The sequence below is a fragment of the Papaver somniferum genome, chromosome 5 (assembly GCF_003573695.1).
Source record: "Papaver somniferum cultivar HN1 chromosome 5, ASM357369v1, whole genome shotgun sequence".
In the NCBI taxonomy this organism is placed as follows: Eukaryota; Viridiplantae; Streptophyta; class Magnoliopsida; order Ranunculales; family Papaveraceae; genus Papaver; species Papaver somniferum.
In genome coordinates this window covers 142,289,156-142,307,059 of record NC_039362.1, presented here as the reverse complement: position 1 = coordinate 142,307,059, position 17,904 = coordinate 142,289,156, and the positions used below count along the sequence as shown (strand labels likewise).

Genomic DNA, 17,904 nt, shown 5'->3' with positions numbered 1-17,904 from the left:
CTAAATTGTGGAGGCTTATACCCATACAGAGCTTCAAAGGGTGTTAACTTCAGGCTGGTATGGTAATTGTGAAGATACACTAAATTTCGGAGATCGCGCTTTTTTCTTTGGCGAATTACCAACTCTACCCTTCATCATTCTGACTCTGCAATTTCGATCCTATGTTGAAAAAATTAATCCCAAATTTTGATACGAATTGATTTGATGGTTGGTAGCAAATCCCACTGATTTGTGTATCCTATATACTAACGAGCATAATACAAAAAAAAACACTGTTTTTTGAAATCCTACACTTGTTGTAGATTTGAATCATCATGACAGATGCAAGAATAACCACCGAAATAAAGGAAGATTGAATATCTCTACACCACTGCTCCAAAAACCACAACTGGATCACCAATGAAACACTACTTGAGTTCTGCAAAACATAAAAAGAAAATTAGCTCCTCATGTTTACAAAGAAATGAAAAATTCTTTTTATAAAAACAAACTATTAGAATCATAGGGTATTTTATGAAAATAATCAATCTAATTTGAAGTCAATCATAAAGATATAAATAAAATCACTAAAACAAAGAAGAGAACTAAGTAAACAAACATAGAATTTGCAAAATCATGGAGATTTGAAAACCAATTTTTAACACTTTTGATCAATTAGTCCAGGTACTAACCCTTAATACTTTAAATATTGGGTACCACAACTAGGTGTCGGACATTGATACCAAACTTTAAATAGCCCTTTAGCTTAACATTTGAGATTTTAATAGTTTTAGTCGGGTATTCCGCGTCATTAAGAAACATGAACACTTTCCACAGTAGAAGAAGACCAATTCTTCTACGGATTTCTTAGCATTTTGTTGACTGCTGATGCTGTTTTGATGTACTATACTGTACCTAAGTTATGCAACCGATCCTTTATTCTCAATTGCTAATTTGTCGAAAGCTTATCATTTAGTTCCATATGCCAAAATCCTACTGGTAAAATGTGTGGCTCCTATTAAATCCAAAGAAGTATGAATGTTGTGGCATGACGACAAGTAGTTAGGCCATTGTTGCTAGTAAAAAAGGAGGATTGAGAAGGATCCAATGAATCTAATAAAAGAATCAAAAAGTCTAAACAATGTTGGAGGTTCTTGGATGCATGGTACATGATAGGAACTTACTACATTCATACTAGCACAGTGTTTGAAGTATAGCAAGAAACTTGGACTATTAGTCCCACACAGGTCAGGAAGCACCACTATGCTCAAATTGCTCTGTATAAAACTAGCACCTCACTCTCCCAAATGAATCACGCAGCCGTGCGGTAAGCACAAAGCGAACTATTCTTTCGCCTTTTACTAAAGAATACCGTGTGCTTGCCGTTTATAAGCGGCATACGCCTATTTTTGGAGGGTTTCTCTTTTTTAAGGGGAACCCAACAATTTTCAAAACCAAAGCTTACCCCTTGTTTTGTTGAAGGCATGTCCTTTGACAGATCCCATCGAAGGAGAATGTTCGGTTTAGATGGCAGGCAAACATCACTCCTATTTTAATCAGTTTGTTTTTGTGCCCATATTCACTCCTACTCGAGCAACTTTTATGTAAAGTGCTTCCTGCTACAAATATCTTCTTTTATATAAAGTGCTTCCTGACCTCGTCTCTTGGGTTGCTCAAGGAAAATGCTAGGGTATTTCCTTATTCTTTGGAAACAATTCTTAGTAACTCACTCCAGACCAACTGCAGTTTCTTAGATTTATTAGGGGGCCTAGTATGTTTCTGTTAACATAAGTAACAAAATTTCCCTTAGTCCCATGATTCAAATCTGTCATATGATTATAATTAGTTGATGCATTACTCCGTAACATCTTTACGCCTGGGAAATGACGCTGCTAATGACGTACTACGTGTCAGTTGCCAGTTAAAAGCTATTTCCAAATTCCTGCCTCGACCTTAGATCTCCCAAGCCAGCTGGAAATTTCTGGAATGGCCCTTTCTAATCAAGGGTTAAATCCATAGAATACTTCATACTAATCTTCCTGCAAGAATGTAAACACACTTAGGACTAATCGTTCTGCAAGGATAGGCCAACGAAAAAATGAGCTCTTATTTATTGACCTGCACCTGAAGCTAGAACATCAGACTAACTCCACAGTAAATAATTTCCGCCCTATTAAGCTTTGATCTCATGATCTGCACTTACCTACATCAAGCCAATTATTGTGCTCCAAATAAATTGGACCTAACCATGCCCATGGATTCATCTCAGTTCCCAATTAAACTTAACTTGTCCAAGGACTACTAAGGCATCGAAATCAAGATTTAGTCCCACACGGACTAGGCCAGAGTAGAGGAATTGAAACAAGACAATATAAAAACAGAAGCTCAAATGGAGAACAAGCATACCTTTCTCGGCCTTTTGGCTAAGATCAAGTGTAGTATCTGTTCTTATCAGTTTAATATCTGATATGTGAGCCATCGGCTCACACGATATTAAATTAATTTTTTTCATGGGGGAGTTCCCATCACAGCAGCTTGCTGCTGGGGATCTCACGCGTCGCCCTTGCGTTGCACTACTGCAAAGGCCTGGCGCACCCCCACCAAAACTAATGAAAACATCGAGTTCATGCTTCACCTGTTATGGCTCAGGAACCCCAAAATGCAAACATCTCAACTTGGCAGTAATACCATGTATGTTTGTCGTTGCCAACTTCTTTTTGTATCTGGAGAATCAAAATGCAACCACAAATCGTGGAACTAAAGAAATAGCAGGTGAGCGTTCAACACCAGCGACTCCTCCGTAAGTTTTTGCAAGCCCACTTAAGATATTACCTGTAGCTGCATAACCAAATGTGCACCAAAAGGTCGAAGAAACTGGTGTCCCTGGCCGTCAGAATCAGATCCAACTGTCACAAGATCTGAAACGAGCTCACATTTGCAGACTGACCGAGTTGGTGGGTTACTTATGTACATGCTACATGCATGGCTAGTCTTGCTATTGCACAAACTCAGTTTCACGACCCTGCTAAGAATCTAAGGCTATGTTTGGTTGATCTCTATCTATCCAGTCATGCTGTTTAATCAAGCTATCCTTTGATTGGAAGTGTATTCTTACTGCATAGTCCTTTTCAGGGCTAAAATTGCATTACCTAGCTTGTAGAGATTTGTGTGGTTGAGTTCAGTGAAAATGATCGATTTGTCAAGTAATCAACCAATCAAATGAACATGTCAAATATACACTCTTCAGAGGAGTGTGCACAAAATTGAACTCCTTCCACACATGTATATATGTGATCAAAATGTTTTACACTGGAAGGTATTAATGCTGAGTGTTCAAAATTGTGGCATTCAAAAAAACATTATCAGAAGCTGCCATTGTTCCTAGTCTCCGAGTGTGTCAAACTTGCGGCATTAAAAAAAAACATGCTTCTGCTAGAGAGACTCACTTTTTTCTCTTCTGTTAGAGAAACATAATTTTTTCAGAGGAAACTACAACAGATATCCTAAGGAAGAATCATATCAACAAAATTAAAATTGCATTCTTTACACGTATCAGCTGAGTAAGAGCCTGGAGAAAGAAATATGTAACGCAAAAATATTTAGTCAAACCTCAATTTCCTTGCCCTTGACCATGATCTCTTTGTAAGCATTAGGGTCACGTTTCTTCAGAATGCCCCATAATATGCCACCACCATAGCGATGACGCTTTCCATCAGCAGTCATCTGTCCTCCACATGCCTGAATTGCATCCACCTGCAAGTTTAAAATTTCTATTTACAAATTCCAAGAAAATTCTGAAAGAATAATGACAAGTAAGTTTGTTTTCAGGATATTAAAGTAAAAAAAGATTATCCAACAGAAAGTAGCACATACAGGTGAGTTGATATGCAAGATTCTTCCTTCTTTAGTTCTTTACTTTCATTCTTGGGAGTAACTCTAGGATTTTGCATAACTAGTAAGGTCTTATTTTTACATTTGCATTTCTTTGTGTTCCTTCTTGTTCCACGGTTTCTTTTCAACATAATGTTCAACTTGCATGTCTAAGCTTACATGTCGAAAATGTGGTGAAACTCCAGTTTACCAATTTACCTAGATAGCTGCGATTCTCTAGTTTGCAGCTATTGGAAACAAATCTTCACTCTTACTGCAAACTTTCCAATGGTAGTCTACAGTTGATAATAACACCAAAAATGAGTCACTGGATCAGAAACCAACATTGACACAACACATAGACTTAAAACAACTTTAGAGCGTTCAGCTCAATTACAGACATAGACGTACCATGTTCGAAACCACTCATTCCTTGGATCTGTGTACAAACCTGCTAACGAGAGTAAAATACAGTTTTAACTCGATGAGTAATTGTGGGGTTACAAGCTGGACAATACACACACTGCGAAAAGTGTCACTTTAATAGTTTTATTCCTGGAAATTGTCACTCAAAAAAGAACATCATGGTCACAATTCACTTGCACAATATGTGAAAGAGAAAAAACATCTCACCTCGTTGACAATATCGCTCAGAGCAGAGACACCAAGAACACCCACAGCATTCCAAACCAGATAAGTTTTTCTCTCCTTCAAGCGTTTACAAGTATCAATAACGAACCTACAGACACAGAAAAACCAAACCTAATAAGAACTAAGTCAGTATTGTACGAAATTAAATAATCCCACACCTTACATAGAACAGGTAAACACCTTACATAGAACAGGTAAAATTAGAGAAATCAATTTAGTCAAATAAGAACAACCAACTTCTTCTCTAACCAGAAGACAAATCTATTTCCTTTTCGTCATGTATTCTTTTCTTTGTCAGCTAGACAATTTATCTTACTAAAAAAAAGAAAAATGGTAAGAATTGATGGTAAGCTTACTTATTCATGTTTTTGATAGCTGGGGCAGGACCAGTCTTCTTGCTTTTAGTCTTCTTCTTCTTGTTTTTATTCTTCTTCTTCTTGTTTGTATTAGATGCTTGATTTATTGTAACGTCACCCCTGCTTCCCATTTATGTCAATCCTAAGTCTCCAATCTTCCCCGTGTACTCTCCTTCCACAGACTTACTAGTTTCAGTCAACTGCAAACTACCAATTTGTATCCTACACTCCCCTTCTTCCAAAGTCTCTGAATCAAGCATGTCAGCATCTTGATAATCTTCTAGACTATCGTCTTCGGAGATAGCTTTTAATAAATTCTCACTCCCCTCCATGAAACCTAATAACTAATAACCTAAACAAGAAAGCGAAAAAGGTCATCAAATTGCACAAATGTACACAAAAAAACTCAGGATTTAAGAACTATGTGCTGTACAAAAAATCTGTAAAGCATAATTAACGAGCACTGATGATGAGAAAAAAATTAAGACATTGAACTTCTATTTTAACTTTAATACTAAGCTGTGATAGAAGCATAACTTGAACTACAATTGTTAACTATTTTATAGACAGCTGATTCTGTTGTCTTTGTTGCAGGTAAAATCATAAATGGAATTAACGGAGATATCACCATTGATCGCTATAATCTGGTAAGCATATTCAGCATTTGACATGACAACAATTTCCCATCACTTTATATGGATTTCACACACTCCCAAGTCGCCACATGTCGACACCGCAATCATTCTAGATTTTGGTGAAGCCATGTCAGCACTAACTATCCTGATTGGCTATTCATATAAGACAAAATCCAACAGGCAACCCCAGACAGAACAGACAACCTCAACAGTCGCTTAAAAATTATACATTTGCATTTAACAGCCGCTTAAAAAAGATACGGTACATCTGTATATATTTTCGCACCTATTGGTGGTGGCTTTACTTAGATCTCTCAGAAATGTCGCCAAAGTAACAAAGGTCACATCTTTCCAGATGATTTTTAACCCCCTCAAAGGAAGCAAAAGAAAAAACGTAACCTTAAACAATATTATTACCAAAAGTCAACAAGGTAACTCTTTTTCTAACCGGCACAATCCATGAAGATATATCCCCTGTTCCAAATCATAACCTTTTAGCTTTAGATTTAGGATATCACATCGTTTTGTAACATTATAAATACACATGCACACTACAGCAAAACTACCAAACCCACCACTTTGCATTTCCAAAATTCCAAAAGAATGGACGATGACAGAGAATAGCATGAGGCTATGGAAGAGACAGTTACTTGCCCATCCAGTAAGTTATTACTAAAATGCTTACTGCGTTGTTACTATTTTGCGAAATAACAAATGCAGAAGAACTATGGAACCGGTAGTGGAGACTCCTATCTGATGATATTAAACATGGACAAAAAACTGTATCAGACAGTGAAGATTTTGAGATCGAAGATGAACAACTCAAAAAGAAAACATGCTCATCAGTCAAGAGCTATATGGCACTACAAACCTCCACTTTTGAGGTTTTTCTATGGCTGCACAAGGGATTGAACATCGAGCAAAGAAAGGTGCTCGAGGCAGTAACAGAGGCGGTACATAAAAGGTAAAACAGGGGAGTGGTTTTCGTCTTAGGAAGTGGTGGGACAGGAAAAACTTATCTATGCTAAATCTTGGCAGCCGCATTAAGTTCAAGAACAAAAATCATTTTAAGAGTAGCTTATAGCGTCACTGTCATTGCCTGAAGAGAGGACAGTGCACTCATTACAAAATGCCCCTAGAATTTGATGAAACTAATGCTGTGACATACCGAAAGAAACACGTTTGGCGGTGTTAATATGCACGGTAGACTTAGATTCTGATAAAGCAAAGTCATAAAGAACCAACGGGTTTCACACAACATTGTGTACAAAGTCTTAAGTAATTTACACTCGGGTAGCAGTCAATACACAATTTGATCTGGTTGATAGTAAAATATACCTACATAACATAGAAAATGGCAGGCCCTGCCCAAAATTACTTTTGAACAGACCAAAAATTATCTTAGCAACATCCTCATACTTGAGATATTCTATCCCTCAGTCAGATAGTTAGTGCCCAATAGCTCCAATTAATGATTCCTAAACTACTACCATTTATTTAATGAATCTAGGAGCATCAAGGAGATAGAGTAGAGAGTAAAGGCATCTCAATTACTCATCTATAGACAATATCTTACATATCCAACTGAAATATCCAGACGGAAACATTTCAATACAGTTAATGATGACGATTTGGATGACAAAATCAAAAAATAGATTTAAATTCAAGTAAACTGCATAATAAAATGAGATTCAACATACAATTCAGTAACTTAAGAGCTTGTTGAAGTAGAAATGAACAAGTGCTCCAATTTAATGGTCAGTCCTTTTAGACCCATGAGAAGCATCAAAACCCTAGTGATGAAGAAGACAATAGATATAGAGGTGATGGATTATCTGGGTGTCAATAGTTACCGCTTCTAGATTTCATGGGAGGGACAAATTATACCTAGTTAAATACCAATATCATGACTTCAAATCAAGAATTTCATTTGATGAATTCATCACAAACAAAAATTGAAGACAAAGATAAACCCTAAACCCTTGATTTATTACAGACCCAATAAAGAAAAAAAAAATCAAACTTACATAATCGAATACCAGAGAGCCTGATTAAAAGAGAGGAGTAAAGAATTGGGGTTCGAATTGATCGTACCTTAAATATGCAAGTGAATCCGAGATGATGATGCAAATAATTTTCCACCAAGATCGATTACTAGTCTTACGTTGGCTTGAGCTGGAGTTCCTTGGTTGATTTTGATCGTATATTATACCGTCATGTTTAGGAATAGTTGATGTAGGTTTCCGAGCATTAGAGAAAAGAAAAAAATGAGCAGAAGAAGAAGAAGAAAAGCCACAAGACCACTGGTGCTGAACGGTGTAACATCTCGGTGTTTATTTTCCTCCCATATAGATAAAACCTGATAATGTTTCTCTCCGCAAAACGATTAGTCCCACACTGCTTGTGTTCATTCAAGAGACAAGGAACGAGCGAGTATAAGTAGATGAGACATGGGAATGGGAAAACATACTTACCTGGACGGGGTCTATGGATGATCAAGAAGGTCCATGGCCTAGGTTAGCGACCTCCATTGCACACTAAGGAGGGGTGCTCGCCTAAGATCTCCCCAATGAGGGAGAGTCTACGTCATAATTTGTTCCCGAGGGGGAACGCGTCCGCGCGGCCCCTGCCAATTCTAAACCAAATATTACCTTACTGGTCAATGGAAGGCTCTGGATACTTGTGTTCCTTCTACCATTAGCATAATATACGAGAATGAATCAAAGTGAATACTATTTCAATCCCCTTTTTAGGTTTTCCTTACCTCGAGAAGAATCACTAGGAAGGCAACCTTTCCTTCACCTAGAAGCAGAATGAGTACATTTCAGAAGCTTATTATTTCTCCTTTGGTTAGCAAGTCCAGAAAGATTAGTTGGAGGTGAATGATTAGTTGCCTATTTTTGGAGGGTTTCTCTTTCTTTAAGAAGAACCGAATGATCCTCAAAATAAAAAAAATTGCGTTTCTACAGGTTCAAAACATGCAAACCGACGACATCGATGGTTGTCAACACATTAAGCTTTATATACCACTATTTACTTGAGTCTCCATGTTCAATTTTCCTATTTGCAATGGATATTTTTCCTCAGCGTACGACCTAAAGCAAAATTCCTTTAATGAAAATTAGAACTAATCATTTCCAGTGAATAGAAGAAAGATGGTAACAATACTATGCAATTGAACATCGAGTACGCAACTGAACTAATGACACTCCACGCGTCCTCTTATTGATAGTGCTAAAAACGTTCAAAGAAACTTTATGGATCTGCTCCTCCATGTTGAATCAGATAACCTTAGTCTCAGCAGAAGCAATATCAAAGGTGGCGAGACTTGGTCTTAAAAACATTAGCTAATATAGTTGATGCTTGAAGTTTTTGGCGGGGACGAAACCTCTGCAACTGTCATAGAATGGATTATGTCAGAACTTATAAATAATCAAAACTGACCAAGAAATTGTTTGGAAACAAAACTAAAGTGCCTGGTAGTTTGCTAGAGAGTACTTAGCTAAGGCTGTTTTTGCAGTGAAATTAGCAAACCTTTACTAGGAAGGCAAATTTGAAAATACACTCATGCCCATAAACTCGTCTCTGCCCAAATTTGTTCCTAGGAAACTCTATTTTCTAAGGCAGACGTGTACTGTTGGAACAATTGCCGATTTCACACCTGCAAAACAGAGATTAAGACACGAAACAAACTGACGGCTGAGTCACGACCAGGTCGCTCTCTTTAGGACGTTTCGTGGCTCTGCCTTGAATTTTGTGCAAGCAGTTATTTTCCGCCACAATGCCCCCAGGATAGAACAGCCGAGAAAAAAAAAACTCATTCGATCTCTCACGCACACAATGAGAAATTGATCATTTTTACTCTCTCTATTTTGCTAAGTATTTTTGGTCTCTTGATTAAAACATAATTAAGTGCAGTAAAACGGTTTGAAAAATTCTTTTAAACACAACAAAAATACTTTCCAAATTCAAGAGACCTCCCAAGACCCCCAAAGCCCCGCTCCCGGACTAATGTTAATATATATAATAATATATATGCACAATCAGTAGGGAGAGGGATTCGATCCTGAGACCACTCTTCCAAATAACTAATAGAAAATCAATCTGAAATCAAACAAACAGTTACTGCAGAGGTACATCAAAAAGACTGTTGTTCAGTACCTTACATGATGCTCGGGAACCGTCTAACTGCATTCACAAACAAATAAGAAAAAAACGGAGATACATAGCGGATCAAGACACTGAAAACAGTTCAAGCAATTAATAAAACTATGTAACATCCAATACAACAATCTAATTGTATAACCATGTTCACTACTACTTTTCATTCATAATTTTTATCACCAAACAATGGCTGTCTCTCTTCTTTCCGAGCAAAACAAAACCGCAAACTAGAGTAATTCTTATTTAAATTGCATTATGCCGCAAATATCTTTCCTGACCACATCTCCTGGTGTTGCTCAAGGAACACATTACAGACCAAGATGCAGTTTCTTAGATTTTGTAGAGGCCAAAGGGCCTAGCAGTAAGCTATACAGTAGCTTACTATATTTCTGTCAGTGGAAGTAACAAGTAATAGTTCCATGATGTTCAAAGCTGAAGGTGTCGTAACTAGTTGATGCATTGCTTCGAAAATATCTTTGCAACCATCAAGCCAATTATTAAATACTAAAATCATCACTTAACGATGATTAAATGCCACTCCATCAAGCTTTAATCTCATGCATCAGGCGAATTATTGTGCTCCAAATAAACTGGACTCGTATCAGTCCCATGGAGATCGAGATAAGGTCCCACATGGACTAGTCCAGAGCAGCGGAATGGAAAAGAGACGGTATAAAAACAGAAGCTCAAACTGAGAACAAGCATACCTTTCTCGGCCTTTTGGCTAAGATCAAGTGTAGTATCTGTTCTTATCAGTTTAATATCTGATATGTGAGCCATCGGCTCACACGATATTAAATTAATTTTTTTCATGGGGGAGTTCCCATCACAGCAGCTTGCTGCTGGGGTTCTCACGCGTCGCCCTTGTGTTGCACTACTGCAAAGGCCTGGCGCACCCCCACCAAAACTAATGAAAACATCGAGTTCATGCTTCACCTGTTATGGCTCAGGAACCCCAAAATGCAAACATCTCAACTTGGCAGTAATACCATGTATGTTTGTTGTTGCCAACTTCTTCTTGTATCTGGATGGAATCTCAAGGGTCATCACCACCATGTCTAATATTCTTGTTTCAGAAAGAAATTTGGTATTGTTGACTGTCGAGTTTAACTCCCTCTCAAGACTAGAACTTTTCTTATGCTTGGGACCTAAATTACTGTACCATTCTTATTTTCTAGTAATTTTTTATGGATTTGTTTTGGTTCAGTTGGGATCTGCCTTGAAACTCGGAAGTCTTAATAGCTTCTCTGTCAGGTGGTGAGTTGAGTTCCCGGCTCTTTCCTATTTGTGTATTTTCATTCTTTGGTTTAATGACAAGGTTTACACAGTTAGCCGCTTCTTCTCCCAATTTTTGGGTTTCTTGCTCATAGTTTTTCTTAACACAAATGAATTCTTTATCCTTAATCTTCTTTTTCTTTGATGATTAATCTTCCGCCTTTTTTTTTTCCGTCCAGTCCAGGTGAGTTGGCCCGGTGACAATCTGCACCAACCAAATAATGATGAAAGTCTAAGGTTTTGAACCTCAAATCCCACGCAATTGACACCATCACTAACGCTTGCCATCTCCACACACTGTTGGGAAAGATGAAAAGCTACACCTGGTGGCTCATTCAGTTTAAGCAAATGCATTGCAGATCGAACACCGTTATTTAGAATGCTAATTAACCAGAGTGCATAATGGATCAGTGTATCTTGTAAATTTATCTCAAATGGGATGGAAAAATGTGATAATCAAAGAGGTGGGAATGTTCTTCGCTATTTCAATCAGCACTTGTTACCTGCACGAACATCGCGCTGCACACAGTTCTCTACCGCGCAGGTTAGCAAATTGATATTTTCCAATTTCCCGTGCTAGATGTTGCTCTGTTGTTAGAGCTGATTACACAGCTTTGCAGAGCAGCAAAGCAACAAAACCATGGACAGCTTTGCAGAGCAGCAAAGCAACAAAACCATGCACCAGCCGGGAATCCAACCAGGGTCTGTACCGTGGCAGGGTACTATTCTACCACTAGACCACTGGTGTTGAACGTTGTAACATCTTGGTTTTTATTTTCCTCGCATATAAATCAGTTGATGTTTCTACCCAGCAAAACGATCAGTCCGTGGTGAAATGCATTAGAAGAAGCTACTCTTGTTGAGCCTGGATGCAATATTACTCCAACCACTATGTCTGGAATATGTCTCCAACTGCAGTTCCATTTACAGTCTTGCATACAACATTCATGGTGCAGACAACTACTTGTTGTCTTTTACCATTTGCACAATACATGAGAATTGCTTGAAGGGGCAGACAAACAAGGAGGGATCAAAATATGATCATTGAAGAAATAATATCAGAGTAATTTTGGTGAGTCTCAGAATCTCAGATCTTGCAAACATCAGTTTAAGTATTTTAAAGTTGACCATTGAAGTTTTTGTACGGATTTGCAGAACCTGTTTGTTGGCGGAAGCTATACCTCTGCAACTGCCATGGAACGGCCCATGCCAGAACTTATCAAGAATCATAAGGTGGCGAAGAAAGCACAAGGAGAAATAAGAAGAGTACTTATCTAAGGCTGTTTTGGCAGTGAAGCTAGCAAACCTTTAGTCCCACATCCTTCTAATCTGAGATGGGAATGCGAATGAAGGTATTATAAAAACTAGTCGATGCAGCCTGTTCAAGTTATCTTTGCGCTTGGGGCAATGACGCAGCTAATGAGGTAATAACCGAGGCGCGTCAATTGCTGGTTGAAAACTATTTCCAAACCCCCTCCTCGGCCTTGGGTCTCCTAGGGCCGTCGAGAATTTCTGGAAGGGCTCCCTCTAATCAAGGGTAAAGCCCTACAATACTTGGAAACTAAAATTTTATGTAGCGTTTACAAAACCAAAGTAGAGTTCAGTCCATTCAATACAATATTTACAGTCGTAAGTAATGTAGTATTAAGAATTACTAAGAAAGCATTTCTTTCTTGTGCTTCCAATTAGGCATCGGCAAAGGCTGAAGAAGAGGCATTTTGTTGTTTGAGTGCTTCAATCTGTTCTCTTCTTAGCATGGTTCTCATATTCGACCTTGGGTCATAGAATAAATATCCATTACTTGTCCTAATCAATCACAAAAACCAACAGACAGTGGTATCATATTAAGGAAATAAAAAGTTAAAACCTGATTTTTCCGGATAATCCTTAACCTTTCTTCTGCTCTTTCTAACTCGTTTTGTACTTGACTCTTACATTCACCATGGCCTAATGTGGTGCATAACAAAAAAAAGTTCTACATATATCTAGACAGAAAGGCGGCAAGGTCCTATATATCATATGTTGGCTTTTAATTATGTCTCAGCATAGCTTTCAACTTTTCAAGCACTTCCTCGAATGTTGGGCGGCATTTTGGCTGACAAGCACTTCCTCTAATCAAATTGCAGTTACAAGTTAGAAAAAAGATTTTTCACTGACAATTTTAGATACTGCTATGTGTACTCGAACTGTTTTGTGGAAATGCTTAACTGAACATAGAGCTGATTATTTGACCTGTATAAAAACAAAAGCACGTTCCAAGATAAGCACAAACCTGTGCCAGCAACTCTCGATTAGAGATGCCCAGAGTGGGTCAGTGTCTTTTGGTATCTCATTTCGTTGGTTCATGAATCCTACAGCGGCAATCACCTGCGTAGTTCATCTCCACAATCCATACCTTGAGTAAGAATGTTACTTGATTATCACAGAATCATATCATGTGATGAACATACCTGCTTTGGGTTCAGGTCATTCCAAGGGATTTTTAGTGTGGCAAGCTCCCATAGAACAACTCCAAAGCTATATACATCTGACCTAATTAGTTTCCAATGTATCCGTTAGAATTTGCGGATCGAGCAAGAAAATAAAAGAGTGCAATCTCAAGAATTTGCTCGCTTACTTCTCATCTGCTGGCTCATTACGGATAACCTCTGGAGCCATCCACTGAAGTTGCAAAAAACAGCAAACAAAAATAATCTTGTTTCAAAGCTACAGCAAAAGGAAGCAAAAGAACTAACGCAATGCTTATTATGACGTGTGTTACCGTTCAATTTCCGGTACTTGTTAGGAATGTTGCATATTTCAGCCGTGAGAGACCAAAATCACCGACCTAACATGAAAACAATATCAAGGAGGTTAATGAATTATTTTCCTTCTCCGTATTAGCATATTATTAGCATCCCAGAAGATAGATAATAAGTACCTTCACACTCCAGTTCTTATCAACCAAAAGATTTGATGACTTCAAATCACGGTGAATGATTGGTGGGTTGTGACGATGAAGGTAATTCATTCCTCGTGCCTGCAAAAGAGGTAGACCCAGAAACGATATTTATATCTGAAATCTGGTTCCTGATGAACTTTCCTTAATAGAAGTTGTTGAAAGGAATTGAAAGGTAAATTATCCAGTAAGCAAACAATGAAAAACGGATAAATGTAGAGAACGAACCGTGGAAGGAACTCAGTGACAATACACAGATGCGGAGGTGAAGTTACCACCCCCATAAAGAGTACCACGTTTGGATGCCTCAGCCTCTTCATCAGTAATACCTTCATTTTTAATACAGTACATACTTTTAAGCATAGAAATTTAATCCAATTCTACAGATGACAGAAATCTGAAACCTAAGCAATAGATTCACAGCGAAATCCAGTAAATATATAGACCTGTCTCCGAAACTTCTTTAAGCAATATAACTATTTGATGATAAAACTTAGCTTGAGTTCATAAACAAACCTCTTGTCTGAAGGAATGTTGCATTAGCAAGTCTTCTGAGTAATCAAAGTTCAAAAATACTTTGATTGCACAATCCTGCGAGATATGGAAATGAGTTCCTTTTAACAGCTTGTTGGAATACAATCCCTCTGCACCATTCTGGGGCCAGGTTGGGTGACAAATGCTAGATCCTACAGTATATTGTTTGCTCCATTGTTTTTGAAAACCATGTAACGAGTCAGGTTTGACCCTAACCTATGCAGGGTTGGTAGGTCATGGGTAAAAAGTATGTGCTTCTTTCTCTTTTTACCTTCTAATTATCTGTCGGAGGATATACCTAATCATTTTCAAATTGACAATGTAGTCTGACAGAGATGCTCCATTAATGTGAATTCTATAAGATGTGGTACTTCTATCAAGAAATGTAGATTTCAAGATGGAAAGAGAAATATACCGTGCCGCACCAAAGACCATGGTACACAGTTGCACATGAACCTGAGACCCAACAACAAAATATTATGGATAAGACAAAAGAACTTCATAGTTGATAAAGTAACACAGAAGTAAATGCTTTAGCAATAATGTAAATATTTACTACCTCGCCCAATCTGCTCACCGAATGTCAAATTGTTCAACGAGATATCACAATTAAAATAATCTGTTTCCATATAAAAATTGCGACGAGGACTGCTTCTACTGCCCATGCTACTTGTTCCATCACTGTTAGTAGAATAGGATAGGGATCTAGAGACTTCATTGCCACCCGCAACCTGCGGGATTTGTTGGCTCTCCCAGGACCATGATATTCCCTTCACTCTAGAAGTTATCATCTTGTAGACACCATTCTTACTTGCATCCTTGCCATCAGAAGAATTTCTAAAAGGATTCTTTGGGCATATGTTCTCAAGGGAAGGGTGCACCCTGTGGTCAGAGAGAGCGGCTTCCAATGTTTTCGTTTTCAGACATACTTTATTTTTTGATCTCGATATCGGATACAAAGTTGTGTTATTAGAGAAAGAGAGAGATAGACGCATAAAAAGGAAGAAGAAGAAGAGATGGTTTACATTCTTAATAAATCAAAACTTACCAATTTTGGTATCAGCCAAGATGTAATAGATTTCAGAGGCTTGTGCCGAGCATCAAAATCAGGTTTGGTTGTTGTTAGACCACCATTATGCAGCCAACTAGAGCTGGGATAAGAATTATCTTTTAAAGGTTTTGTACCAAGAGAATCTGGTACCAAGGTTTCTTCAAAAGACTCCGAAGCAATTGTTAACAAATGATTCCAACCAAAGTACCACTATCATCATATAACGGGGCACCGGTGGCAAGTACTTGAAATAGCCGGCATTGCTTATTCCTGGCAGGAAAAATCCCTGTCCAGTTTTCCCCTGAGGCATTTCTTTGAAGTATTTCATTCGCTGCATTGATGTCCTGCACCTCAATTATGAAGCCATTGATATTCTGACCAAGAGCTTCAGATGCAGAGTAACCATAAATTTGTGCAGCTGCTCTATTCCTGCAATAACATTGTAAAACGTTTAAGATCCGAAATTATGATCTACTATCCATAAACATATTTATAGGTGGAAGTGTAGTATATATGTTACATAAACTACACTATGTGAACTGAAAACGACAACAATCTGAGCTCAAATTTGGAGGGGGACTAGGAAATAAAATGAATGAACCCAACAAGTTTTATTTGGCGTCTTCCTTCACATTCCCTCATTTGTTACTTTTTCGGTTTCTTTTAGGTGGTTCAACCAAAGCTAAAAACACTCACCAGTAACCTATCGGACCATCTTGATCAAAAATTGGAGTGCCTGGCCCATTGACTGCAAGATATCCAAATACTGTTTATTCATGAAATCTATACTTCCTCTTGGAGGATTATTTGGAACATTTAGGCTACTAATCTCACTATGTTTACAAATCCTAACACCAGTACCCACTTTCCTAGGATTGGCAGATCTTGATTCCTCAGTTACTTTTGACTGAGATTAACATCCGATCCCTGGAGTGCTTGCATGAAGGATTAACTGTGACATGGTTTTTTTGAGGCTGGCATCTCCAGCCTCCAGTTCTTGAATCCTCTTCTGCAGTAGCTGTGCTAGTGGAACATCCATATTACTGGGGACAGACCTCCATAGCACACTCAAAGTGGAACTCATAAAAGAAACATTAAGAATCCAAGATTCTTTATATAGTAGTGTTGTTTATAAGTTTCTGTTTCTCAAATTATTCTTGACTCTTCATAACTTGATAAGTTAATCGTATTCTTTTAAATTCCATGTTTAGAGTTCCAACATTCCAAGATTAATATCACTAGCAGGTTTGGACATTTATATCAGTTAACCATGTACAAAATATGGTTTGTGCACATACAGAAACATACAAATTTATAAATCAACAAAGGCTCGTCTTACTAGCATATGAAACAAGGTTGTAATCTGTGCACAGATGTATCAAAGATGCAACCCAAGTATGGTAACACTAAGATAGGACAACAATATCAAACACTGAAACAGTAAGAGACAGCAAATTGATGAATCAGTCAAAAAAGAAATATGTAACAAGATAAGCACCTGCACTTGAGTAGCTAGAGTCCTCATTGTCGGACCATGCCTTTTCGGAGGTATCTCATTTCGTTGGTTCATGAATCCTACAGCGGCAATCACCTGCGTAGTTCATCTCCACAATCCATACCTTGAGTAAGAATGTTACTTGATTATCACAGAATCATATCATGTGATGAACATACCTGCTTTGGGTTCAGGTCATTCCAAGGGATTTTTAGTGTGGCAAGCTCCCATAGAACAACTCCAAAGCTATATACATCTGACCTAATTAGTTTCCAATGTATCCGTTAGAATTTGCGGATCGAGCAAGAAAATAAAAGAGTGCAATCTCAAGAATTTGCTCGCTTACTTCTCATCTGCTGGCTCATTACGGATAACCTCTGGAGCCATCCACTGAAGTTGCAAAAAACAGCAAACAAAAATAATCTTGTTTCAAAGCTACAGCAAAAGGAAGCAAAAGAACTAACGCAATGCTTATTATGACGTGTGTTACCGTTCAATTTCCGGTACTTGTTAGGAATGTTGCATATTTCAGCCGTGAGAGACCAAAATCACCGACCTAACATGAAAACAATATCAAGGAGGTTAATGAATTATTTTCCTTCTCCGTATTAGCATATTATTAGCATCCCAGAAGATAGATAATAAGTACCTTCACACTCCAGTTCTTATCAACCAAAAGATTTGATGACTTCAAATCACGGTGAATGATTGGTGGGTTGTGACGATGAAGGTAATTCATTCCTCGTGCCTGCAAAAGAGGTAGACCCAGAAACGATATTTATATCTGAAATCTGGTTCCTGATGAACTTTCCTTAATAGAAGTTGTTGAAAGGAATTGAAAGGTAAATTATCCAGTAAGCAAACAATGAAAAACGGATAAATGTAGAGAACGAACCGTGGAAGGAACTCAGTGACAATACACAGATGCGGAGGTGAAGTTACCACCCCCATAAAGA

At 38.0% G+C, this 17,904-nt stretch overlaps 1 protein-coding gene, 5 non-coding genes and 2 pseudogenes across 12 annotated transcripts; 6 read left to right on the top strand and 2 right to left on the bottom strand.

Annotated features, from left to right (window-relative positions):
• Positions 1-1,296: 1,296 nt before the first annotated feature.
• Positions 1,297-1,417, top strand: LOC113284721. The gene has a single exon (XR_003328345.1). It is a non-coding gene; the product is annotated as a U5 spliceosomal RNA (small nuclear RNA).
• A 428-nt stretch (positions 1,418-1,845) lies between these two features.
• Positions 1,846-1,988, top strand: LOC113284707 (annotated as a pseudogene).
• A 393-nt stretch (positions 1,989-2,381) lies between these two features.
• LOC113285090 lies at positions 2,382-2,579 on the top strand. Its single transcript, XR_003328588.1, has one exon. It is a non-coding gene; the product is annotated as a U2 spliceosomal RNA (small nuclear RNA).
• Positions 2,580-3,064: 485 nt separating this feature from the next.
• On the bottom strand, positions 3,065-7,954 carry LOC113282994. Of its 7 annotated transcripts, none has more exons than XM_026532115.1 (6): positions 7,586-7,954; positions 4,857-5,208; positions 4,483-4,588; positions 4,261-4,303; positions 4,069-4,145; positions 3,065-3,732 (listed from the first exon to the last, which is right to left on the bottom strand). In XM_026532115.1, exons 2-5 carry the CDS (start codon positions 4,985-4,987, stop codon positions 4,087-4,089), a joined length of 339 nt encoding a protein of 112 aa, XP_026387900.1. In that variant the 5' UTR covers positions 4,988-5,208; positions 7,586-7,954; the 3' UTR covers positions 3,065-3,732; positions 4,069-4,086. The 7 variants fall into 7 exon arrangements, 3 of the variants coding, with proteins under 3 accessions (XP_026387900.1, XP_026387901.1, XP_026387899.1); XM_026532116.1 differs by having other exon boundaries at positions 4,261-4,300; XR_003327283.1 differs by having other exon boundaries at positions 3,383-3,732; positions 3,853-4,145.
• Positions 7,955-7,957: 3 nt separating this feature from the next.
• LOC113284820 lies at positions 7,958-8,121 on the top strand. The gene has a single exon (XR_003328404.1). It is a non-coding gene; the product is annotated as a U1 spliceosomal RNA (small nuclear RNA).
• A 2,237-nt stretch (positions 8,122-10,358) lies between these two features.
• LOC113284660 lies at positions 10,359-10,556 on the top strand. Its single transcript, XR_003328300.1, has one exon. It is a non-coding gene; the product is annotated as a U2 spliceosomal RNA (small nuclear RNA).
• Positions 10,557-12,159: 1,603 nt separating this feature from the next.
• On the bottom strand, positions 12,160-15,193 carry LOC113279757 (annotated as a pseudogene).
• Positions 12,320-12,475, top strand: LOC113284693. The gene has a single exon (XR_003328324.1). It is a non-coding gene; the product is annotated as a U4 spliceosomal RNA (small nuclear RNA).
• Positions 15,194-17,904: the final 2,711 nt, after the last annotated feature.